This window comes from Triplophysa dalaica, chromosome 3 (genome assembly GCF_015846415.1).
Source record: "Triplophysa dalaica isolate WHDGS20190420 chromosome 3, ASM1584641v1, whole genome shotgun sequence".
Lineage (NCBI taxonomy): Eukaryota > Metazoa > Chordata > Actinopteri > Cypriniformes > Nemacheilidae > Triplophysa > Triplophysa dalaica.
The window spans coordinates 3,589,790-3,600,820 of NC_079544.1; the positions used below are offsets into that span (position 1 = coordinate 3,589,790).

Consider the following 11,031-nt stretch of genomic DNA (forward strand, 5'->3'; position numbering starts at 1 on the left):
GCTGCCCTTTGCTAAAATTATTAACACAGAGGTCTGGTATTTTTCCATGCCATACCTCATTTCCCCTTTTATGCATATATATTGGACCCATACTTAATAAACATTGGACTTTGAGTCTGCAATACTGCACAACTGCACTTTTGTGTCTGTGTCATTCTTGGTCTCCAGATCCGAAACTTTGTGTGTTCCATCGACCAGACTCTTCAGTCTTCTACCTTGATAAAAAGTTATATTCTTACAATGCCCAAAGAACATTTATGATCTTTTCCTATGTTACGAAGCATCTAAACCTTCTCATGCTGATGTAAAGCGTGCACGATTTTTGTGTATTTCCTAACGAATGATAAAATGTTCCACATAAATTATGCTTACAAACATTCAGATAAATGTACAAAGGGCACCGTTTAAGGGAAACACTGGTGTTAAAGTTACAAGAGCACGTAGGTTAATTTAGCATTTAAACCAAACTACAACGTGGCTTATACTTGTACAACGATAGCCGCTTAAATGTTACGGTTCACATAACAACTAATAATGTAGATAAATAATGAACACAGACTACCGATTTCGGGATAACTCGTGACTATAGATCGGAATGACAATACATCTTGCTGATATTTTTAAAACAAAGAACATGTCAAGATACACCAACAATATCTGCGCTAACTGGCCAAATAATAAAAATTATCCGATACTCTGGATACGGGTCTTTTTGGATGGATCGGAAATCGGACTGACGGGTTCCATTCAAATCCGATACGTAAGATTAGGCCTACCTGTGGAAATACCTAATTATCTGGAACCCACCTCAAAAGTTTTCATGCACTGTATTATACGTCATGTATTTTGATAGCTTTATGCGAAGAATACACCAATATTGCATAATTAAGAAACTATGTATGAGGTTTCATTTGTGCCAAAAATGTGTCGACTGCTTTGTGTCTTGTATTAAACATTTATCTTTGTCATTGCCTACTTGTTTAGGTAAATCAGTATATGTTGACATGTAAGTTGTCTGTTGAAGTCGTCTTAACCTGTCACCCTGCCGTCTTCTTCACTGTTGTCCTTATTGTCTTTTTGTTCTGTCAGCTTTACTATCGTTTTGTTCTGTCGTCCGTGCTGTCGTCCTGTCTGTCCTCCTGACGTCGTCCTAGATGTTGTCCGTTCTGTCGTCTTTACTGTTGTTTCGATCTGTTGTCTTGCTCTCTTAGCTTTAAAATCTTTTAAACTGTGTCAAATCTGTGCACAGGAGCAGATGCAAAGATGTCCAAACAATCGACTTATCATCCTACAGGTCTATTACTTTTTCCTGAACACGCAACGTGGAAGTCACGTCTGACTCGTAACTGGAAGGATGCCAGGAAGACTAACAATATTTATCATGAATATGTAGTATTCGATGGACATCGATCTGACTCTGTATTTTGTTCTTGTTGTGCATGTTATAGAATATATTTGTTATGCATTGTGCAGTGAACTTAAAACATAGAGTACAGATATCAAGAGGTGAAACTATATTGAACCTCACACTGAAACACCGGCACACTGGATTTCGGAAACCTTTTTGTGAGGATGAAAAGACATTTGTTTGGACATCTTTGCGTCTGTGTCTGTTCATATATTTGACACAGTTTAAATTAAAATTTTAAAGCTAACAGAGCAAGGTAACAGATCAAAACTACAGCAAGGACGACAGAATTGACGACAGAATGGTCGACAGACAGGATGACAGCATGGACGAAAGACAGGACAACAGAACGGACAAAAGATAGGACGACAGCGAGGACGACAGTGAAAAAGACTGCAGGACGACAGATTAAGCAGTGGCGGAGCCAGAGGGCTAGTTGGGGTGGCAATTGCCACCCCAGACGAAGTCCTTGCCACCCCGCTGAAAACATTACACTGTTAGATTTTTACGAACATTTCCCAAATCTCCCAGCGGACGTGAATGCATCCTTACGCAGCACGCACAAGCGTGCAGCCGCAGCGTGCTGTTGCTGCTACACTTTTCATTGGTTAAGCTGACACGCAGCACCTTCGTGACGTGCTCCAAACGGCTCCAAAACAACGCCGACAGCTCACGGGATCGATGAAGAGCATGTTGCTGGTATGTACGGCTTTTATTGGTATTAAATTAAACGAAGTAGTGTTTAAACGGGAAGTAAGGGAGACGTTGCACTTTAGTGCTTAGCATTAATACTTCATGAGCATTACTAGTCGTAAAACTGGCTGACTAATACTGTCACGCCTGCGTGAATATGCTTAAAACATGTCGTTAGCAAATGTTCAGCAACAATCACAGACATTAGGTAGGCTTATTCATATTGGCACGTGTAATGCAGCACTAATCTTAGTATAACAGACCGTTGTCATGAAAAACAGAGCGTTGCCATGGACGTAGGATTCTAACCGTAGAGACCGAACGGACTATTTTCTTTAGCGGAAGCAATATAAATAGTTTTTAAATCAATAAACTCCCTTTAAATCAATATGTTGTGTCAAATTATTTATTTATTTGGTAGGTAGCCATGTAATAAGCGGGATAATGTATAGCGAGGTGGTTGTTATAGCGAATACAACCCCTTCAGGCTGATTTAAGATCCCTCCGCTTCACGCCGGGCTCATAAACAGCCTGTCGGTGTTGTATTCGCTATGACAACCGCCACGCTATACATTATCCCTTACTTAACATAACATGTCTAGATGTCTTTAAGCAATTTTCCTTGTGTTGTCAAATAGGCTAGACCTCAATATACTCAGATTCTGTCGTCATGTATTACTTTAGTATTTGTATTATTAGTAACGGTGTACTCATGGTAAATAATAACAAGCAAATTGTTCCAAATTATGGTTTCTTCATGAGGTGTGTAAAATATTTTGCTTCATCTCACCAGAACCACAGAATTATGCTGTTCTGAATCTGAATGTTTGTATTTGTGAACTTGGTGGTGCCATACCATGGGTAGATGCAGGTTATACCTGGTACAACTATTGAAGTTTATCATTAGAGTCAGTGTTAAAGGACTCTATGTTTTTTTTGTATTGTTGTTCTACTATTATTCTTGTAGTACATGTTTGAATGTGTACAACAGCCTACTCCTGCCTTGTTTTGACAGGTCCAAGTTTACCTCAGTTTTTTCTCTTGGACTTGATTAGTCCAAGGAGCACTTTGAATACTTGTTGTTCTATTTTTGCTGTATACTTAATACATATAAAATTGTGTACATTTTGGAAAATAAACAACTTTAATTTAATCTATATACATTTTGTGTAAAATAATTTATTTTTACCTTGCCACCCCTTTGCCACCCCAGTTTTTAAAGTGTAGCTCCGCCACTGAGATTAAGACGACTTCAACGGACAACATACACGTCAACATATACTGATTTACCTGAACAAGTAGGCAACGACCACAGACAAAGACAAATGATAAGTACAAGAAACATAGCAGTCAACACATTTTTGGCACAAATGGAACCCATCTGTCAATCTCCATCCAGCCTGCATGTGTCCGGTCAGGACGTTACTCGTTCCAATGTTTTCATTATTCTTCATAATAACTAGATAAAGTTTATGGTTTTGTTTAAAATATTATGTTATGGGTTATGTGCCAGACGCGATTTCTTTAAGTCTGCAAGGGAAGCTCAGCTTCCCCTATAATTGTCAAAAAATGAATGGTCAAATATATGTACTATTATGTTAACATTTTATTGACTAAAAATGCGTTAAACACGTTCATCTCAAACGAAAACAATTTCGTTCATAATCAGCTACTTAGGTCGGCTGACTCGATTTCCTTCTCATTCATTCCCGTAGCGTACAGTGCATTACTCTGTTGAAGCCCAGCGTCCATTGACTTCAACGGGGATGCTTTAAACAGTTTTTTTCAGTGCTTAGAAACAAGACGGTCATTGGATAATGCTGCGATTATGTCCCGCCCACGGACGCTCAGCGTCTCTGGGATGAATGGAGGAGTGGGCTGGCCCGGACTCCGAGCGTCTGCGTGATGATTGGAGGGTCTGTCATCTCTTTTTAATCCACTTTTATGTCCTAAAACGCTCGTTTTTTGGGGTCGACAGCTTATAAAAACGTATTTTTTTTTTTTTTAGCTTGTTTGCTATACACATTGTCACATATCAGCTTTAGACATTTTTTTTTCTTTTTGTTATAAATCATAAATGACGAGGAGGCGGCAGCTTCTCGCAATGCAAAGAGACGGTTGGTGTGGGCGTGGTCTTCAGATTATGACGCGTATCACTCTGTGTCTCCATTTCCAACTCAGTCCCATCGCGGATTTTGGATGTGTAGTCGAAAGACAAACTGCTGCAACCTTCATCATATATTTCACACAATTTCACACCACATTCATTGTTTCAGTTTAACATAATTCCCACATTTCCTCTTGTTGAGTTACATATATATATATATTAGATCGTTTGTTCATTAATTCATATAGTCTGAACTAGCCAGCTAGCAAACTGCACACAATGGCAGACAGTGCTAAAATTGTCGACCTGATTTTGGCAAAGCCATTAGAAAGTCTTCCTTACGAGGAGAAACTTAGAATTAAACAGCAGGGCAGATCAACACCTAAGATTGATTTAGTGCAAAAGATAGGGAAAAAGTAACAGGTCTTTTCAGCTCTCCTGGTATGGCAAAGTTAGCTGGCTGACTGGAAGTGCTGTGAAAAAGAAAATGTACTGCTGGCCATGTCTCTTGATGAAACCATCTCATGGATGTGTTGTTTGGTCAAAATTGGGGTTTGGAGATCTGTCAAACTTTGACAGGGCATATAAAAGGTATGAAAATAGCAATGAACATGTGAGTGCATGTGCAAGATAAAGTTGCATGGGCAGGATCAGGGTTGAGCATGCAATCAATGAAGGTGCTCGCATTCAAGTGGCTAAACATAATGAAACTAAAACAAAAACAAAACAGGGCCTTCCTAAACCGCCTTATTGATGTGACATCCTTGCTTGGCCGGCAGGAGCTGTCATTTAGGGGACATGATGAGAGTAGTGAATCATCCAACAAGGGGAATTACAGAGAGTTCACAGAAACATTAGCTAAATATAACTCTTTCCTGTCCACACAATTCGAGTCCTCAACTGTGTTTTCTGGTATGTCACACACTATTCAAAATGACTTGATCTCTGCTCCTGCAGCCACCATTTCTGATCAGATCAGAGATGAAATTCAGTATGCTCCTTTTTTGGATGGCAGGTGGATGAAACCACTGATATATCCTGCCGTGCCCAACTTTCTGTCATTGCTCGCTATTTGGATAGTGCAGGTAAAATTCAGGAGCGCTTCATTGGATTTTTTATGTTTGTGGGGGGGCGAGATGCTCAGTCCGTTTTTGATGTTTTAAATGAGAACATGCAGGGCTACAATTTTAAGGATAAGCTTGTGGCACAGACCTATGATGGGGCTGCTGTCATGGCTTCAGCCCTCCATGGTCTGCAGGCCAAAGTGAAAGCAATAGCCCCCAGTGCAATGTTTGTGCATTGCTATGCACACAGACTGAATCTGGTGCTGTCACAGGGGGCCAAATGCTTGCCTGAGTGCAGATTTTTTTCTGCATCACTCTCTGGGTTTGCCACATTTTTCTCAAAATCTGCAAAGAGGACGTCTTTTCTGGAGTCTGCAGGCTGCTCAAGGTTGCCCAGAGACGCTCCTACTCGATGGAATTTCACATCACGGATAGTGAGCACTGTGGCAAACAATTATGATGGCCTACTGCAGACATTTGATAACATCATTGCAGATACGACAATGGATGATGATACACTGGATTGTGCCAAAGGCTTCGTGAGGAAACTGGAGGATTTTGAGTTTGTGTTCATGTTGTACACATATGAACAAATCTTCTCTGAGACTGATGTGGTCTTTGATATTGTCCAGCAGAGAGCGATGGATGTTCTTTACTGCAAGAAAAGAATTGAGTCTCTTCTTGCATTTGTCAAAGAGAAGAGGTCAGAGGGGGCTTTCCAAGCCGTTTATGCCAAAGCAGCAGATCTCACATCAGACCCAAGAGATGAGCCCACGAGAAAGCGCCGTCTGACCCAATTGGAGGATCCCAAAGAGCGCTACAGAAATCTGTACATGGCCATCCTTGATAACATCTTGGAGCAGATTCCTTGACGTTTTTCAAATTTGGAAAGTATGCTTTTGTTAGAATTAGTCAATCCAGGGAAATTTGATGACATGAGACAAGCATTTCCAGAGGAGGCCTCCCAAAGTGTCCTGAAAAGTTATGGCCATCACTTTGATTCAGGGAGACTGAGGTCTGAACTTCAAGTCCTGTATTCAGATCAGGACTTGCAGAGTAACAGGGGAAAGCTGTGTGATTACTTGGTGTTCCTTAAAGACATGGAGTTGGACAGTGCAATGCCTCAGCTTTACAAACTGTTCTCATTAGTGGCAACAATTGGAGCTACATCTGCAGGTGTAGAAAGGAGCTTCTCCTGTTTAAAGCGTCTCAAGTCCTACACCCGTAACACAATGGGCCAAGGCCGTTTAAGCAGCCTAGCTCTGCTGGCCATTGAGAGAACACTGGTCAAGTCACTGGAAAAGAGCCTATTTGGTACGACAGGGTTACAGAGCATTTTCTTGAAAAGGAACGTAGGGCAGAATTTACATATAAATAAATGGACATTTTTTTTGATTTAGGCCGAAAATGAGCTTCACCTCTTTAAAAGATCAGCAGCCGCCACTGTTGTGTGCAGTCTCCTTTTAGTTCACCCGGCCAAAATGGCGATGTATGGTCTAATTTCAACGCCTTGGTTTAGCCTGGATGTCATCATCAATTGCCAGTAAACATTCATTACATCATTTTTATTATATTCGCTGTCACCATAGAATTTACGATATTATTTTCCTTTAATTTTAACAAATTAAACGTATGTGCAATTACAATTCTTGACCGCTAGATGGTATCTGTTGCCCTACTGAAACTTCTGGCAACGCAAGACTTGAAATTGAAAGTTAGTAGCGATCACTGTTGCCAGATCTCGTCAGAAAGCGTCTTTTGAATTGAGAGAGATCATTTCTGTAACTGTAATAATCGTAACATCAATATTTACTGTAACTATATTGTATGAATTACATTTAACTTTTTTCTCTTTAATTTTTTTCCTACTGTTTAAATTATTAAAAGTTGTAAGTTGTTTTGATGAATAACAATAATTATTTAGCCATTGTTTTGTTTTCTATGCGATGACGTAGTCGTTTGCTGTCTAATTGATGACTGGTCTATTCTTAGGTTAGGCTACGGTTAGACGTTTATTAAACTTTACTGACTACCCCAAATTTTGCCTTGTTTTAGACTATCCGTCTGGGCTGCTTTTGACCGGCTATTAGACTCGAAATTGCTTGCTGGCATTGAGGGAGAAAAACGCAAACCAAGCAGCTGTCGTGCCAGACTTCCGCAGCGCAGAACAATTCACATTTGAAATTTCATACGCCGATCGTCTGCTAAGAGTCGTTGAAAACACCTGAACCTTATACGTCAGTGATTGAACTAAGTTTGCGATTGGCCATTGACATTACAATTGACCAAACGAGCAATATGGGTGCTCATAAAGCAGCAGTATCTTGTTGGTGCACTAATAGCGTATGTACTTTCTTCCAGGACCCGCTCACAGAATGGCGTTTTGTAAAAGCAGAGGAACTGAAATTGTGATACTGTTTGCGTTCACGTTCAGTACATTCAGTACTTTGATACACTGTAGAAGTTTGCTACATTTGTCTGGGACACAAACAACCAATGATGAAGGGGATAAAATGTTATCTTATATGTCCGATCAAGAGGGATTTGAGCAGTTAGCTGATTTTGACTACCCCAATGATAACACCGTCTTTAGCATGTAATGAACTTGTGCGTCATTGTAGTGTATATTGATTCAAAAGTTATTTAAAGTCGGTTATGAATCGTTTGTATTGTTTTGAAGATCTGCCGAGGAGCGCCGTAGAAACATCTAGTGACGAAGGGGACAAAATGTGGTCCGAACCGTCTGATGATGAGGGATTTGATGAGCAGTTGGCTGATTTTGACATCCCCATTGATGACGACACTGTCTCTTGTATGTAATGCACTTGTGCGTCATTGTAGTGTATATTGATTCAAAGGTAATTTAAATGTCGGTTACAAAATGTTTGTATTGCATTGCAGATATGCCGAGGAGCGCTGTAGAATCAACCAGTGATGATGATCAAACATTGTCTGAAGATGAGGGATTTGTTGAGCAGTTTGCTGATTTTGACGTCCCCATTTATGACGACTCTGAACCGGAAGGGGAATCTGAACCGGAAGGGGAATCTGAACCGGAAGGGGAATCTGAACCGGAAGGGGAATCTGAACCGGAAGGGACTTTATGGCAAAGTATGTTTACACACACAAGGAATTGACTTTGCAACAGGAGCTTAGTGCAAAAGAAAGTTTACACATGGTGCAGACATTGTGCAGATATACATTAAGAGAGAAATAAAAAGTAAATCACAATAATGCACTACATGCAAAAAGAAGAACAGTGGGGAGAGCATGCATCACTGAGGGGCACCATTGCTGATTGTGAGTCCCAGATGTGAGTTTGCCCAGCTTCACTAGTTGCTGCCTGTCTCTTACAAGGTTAGTGACCCATTAACAGATTTGGCTGGAAACGGAGAGCTGGGTCAGTTTGTCTGAGAGAAGGTCAGGCATGATGGTATTAAAGGAATCAAGTGGAATGCACTTGAATTTTAAATGTCTTATGAATCACTTGCATTGTATTGCAGATCTGCAGGGCAGCGAAGTAACGCAAGAACAATTCGGAAATTCATCTGAAAGAGGCTGGGCTGCAATGTCTCCAAAGCTGAGGTGTGGCGATGATTTAATGAATTTGCAACTCTTTGGTTCAGGTGTGGACCAAGTTGAGCTTTGTCGGGGTAAGTTGGGAATTCCCGCTTGTTTTTGTGACTTGCTTATGGTGACCATTCACTGCCAAAATTGACTATAAATGGTATGTTGTACTAGTTTCATTTAGTGTCAGTTTGACTCTATATACGATACTTAAATATCCTATAAAATCTTACTGTCGCTTTGTTTTATGGAATTTGCCATGTTTACACAGAAGCCCTTAACGGGCAAACTGCTCTACAGAACATTTTATATCCTTCGTCAAAGCCAAAACGACATCTTGGCCTTTTGCCACTAAATTTCATTAGACCAGTGCACTGGACCTTTAATGAATAGTGTAACAAGCTATAAAAGATAATTTGTCTTCCATTGTAATTGCAGGTGAAAGGCTCCGGCATGGATATTGTACAATAAATTCTGTATTGAGACGCCTTTAACTTGTGTCTCGCAGGTAATTCTGCGCCTGTTCCTCTTGGCCATTTGCCACCTGATTGTGGACGCACTTCACCCACTCCTGGAGGTCTTGTTTATGCTACACCCTATGATGGATGTGGTGTTGAACAACAGGTATTCAGGTTTACTTTGCTCTTTAGGGTTAAAAGCTATAAAACCAACTTGGATGTTTGTTTTTCAGGGAGGAAATTATTTCATGCGGATGCTATTGCAGGGTTACCCTGTTGTCATCTCTTGTCCCATGACCTAGTCCTTTGCAAATGTGACCACGTCTGGATTTCAACCCTCATTTCTTTTCAACTCTTACTCCTGGAAGCCAAGTACAATCACCTATGATACACCAGCTGCCCCCATCATTTCCTTCAACAGTCCTGCAAGCAACGCCTCCGGGATACCCTCCATAGCACATATAACCACCATTATTTTAAACCATCCCAATTTCCCCCGGCAGCAGATGTAACCAGCCTCTACAACACTAACCCAAAAGCCACATGGTCCTTTCTATCCTTATCATATCTTTCTACCTCTCTCTGTTGATGTCTGAAATAAAGTCAAATTGAATGAATGATAATGAAGTCGTTTTTCTGATTATTTGAATTAAATTTAAAACTTTGATAAAGGGTTTTGAGGATAAAGCTTAAACCAGGCCATCATCCTAAACAAAATTTTATGCCAAACATGATATACATTTTTGTCCTGTAAAGGAATGGTTTAGGCCTGAGCAATAAGTCAATTTGTTTTCTGCATTTAAGAGCTTTAATCGGGTCCCTAGTGCATCTAACATTGTTTTCACAAGCAAAAGCTGAGTATGTGACGCCATATCTAGTTTGTGGACAACGTACAATGTAGTGCTTTCACGGATTCCTAACCTTTGAAGAGACCGAAGTGGATTATTTTATTTTTAGTGGAAATCCCTTAGAAACCATAATTAAAAACCTGCTTGTTTGCCCAGGATGACGAAGCAGGTGTTCTTATCATCCTGGGTACAAGCGCTGTTTGCTGTGATGGATATTTTAGTCTCCGGACGAATGATTTGAGATGTTTTAAACCAAACTAACCGCAAAGGAGCTTGAAAAACACAATTCATCTGAACCACTGCCATGGTAGTACTACAAATTTGTAGAGGCACTGGACGGAAGGGGGGTGTGCTGTAACTCATCGTTTAAAGAGACATGCACCAAAACGGGTTGCTGGGAATCTTAATATAGAAAATAAATGAATAGATATTTTGTAATTTTTTTCATTTTTAATGTATTTTCTTTATTTTTTATACTTTATGATTTTGTATTGTATCAAGTTGGTAAATTGATCTTTCCTTAATAAAAGCTTTATATTTGACTGTTTGATTTTCTTGGCCTATAGTTAGACGTCCATTATATTTAAACCGACACCCCAAATTCAGCCTAGTTTTAGCCTACACCCATATTCACCGTCTATAAAACATACACATGTAGTCCTTAATAGCCGTCTAATGATGACTTGTCTATTCTTGGGCTATGGTAAGAGGTCTATTAGATTTTCACTGACAGCCCAAAATTTTGCCCTGTTTTAGACTAGCCGTCTGGGCTATGTTTGGACCGCTAATAGACATCTTTTAGAGGCAAAATTGCTTGCTGGTTTCCCAGAAAGCAATAGCTGTCATTTCAACATCTCAATGAAGCATAGACCATGTCATGGTGTAT

General features: G+C 40.1%; 1 protein-coding gene across 7 annotated transcripts; it reads left to right on the forward strand.

Annotated features, from left to right (window-relative positions):
- Nucleotides 1-7,005: 7,005 nt before the first annotated feature.
- LOC130418448 (uncharacterized) lies at nucleotides 7,006-9,893 on the forward strand. 7 transcript variants are annotated; one of them, XM_056744603.1, is made up of 7 exons: nucleotides 7,017-7,097; nucleotides 7,228-7,275; nucleotides 7,953-8,084; nucleotides 8,174-8,383; nucleotides 8,776-8,925; nucleotides 9,348-9,463; nucleotides 9,531-9,891. In XM_056744603.1, the coding sequence occupies exons 3-7, from the start codon at nucleotides 8,000-8,002 to the stop codon at nucleotides 9,597-9,599; spliced, it is 630 nt and encodes a 209-aa protein (XP_056600581.1). In that variant the 5' UTR covers nucleotides 7,017-7,097; nucleotides 7,228-7,275; nucleotides 7,953-7,999; the 3' UTR covers nucleotides 9,600-9,891. The 7 variants fall into 7 exon arrangements, with proteins under 7 accessions (XP_056600585.1, XP_056600581.1, XP_056600582.1 ...); XM_056744607.1 differs by lacking the exon at nucleotides 7,228-7,275 and having other exon boundaries at nucleotides 7,006-7,059; XM_056744604.1 differs by lacking the exon at nucleotides 7,228-7,275 and having other exon boundaries at nucleotides 7,021-7,161.
- The last annotated feature ends 1,138 nt before the right edge of the window (nucleotides 9,894-11,031 follow it).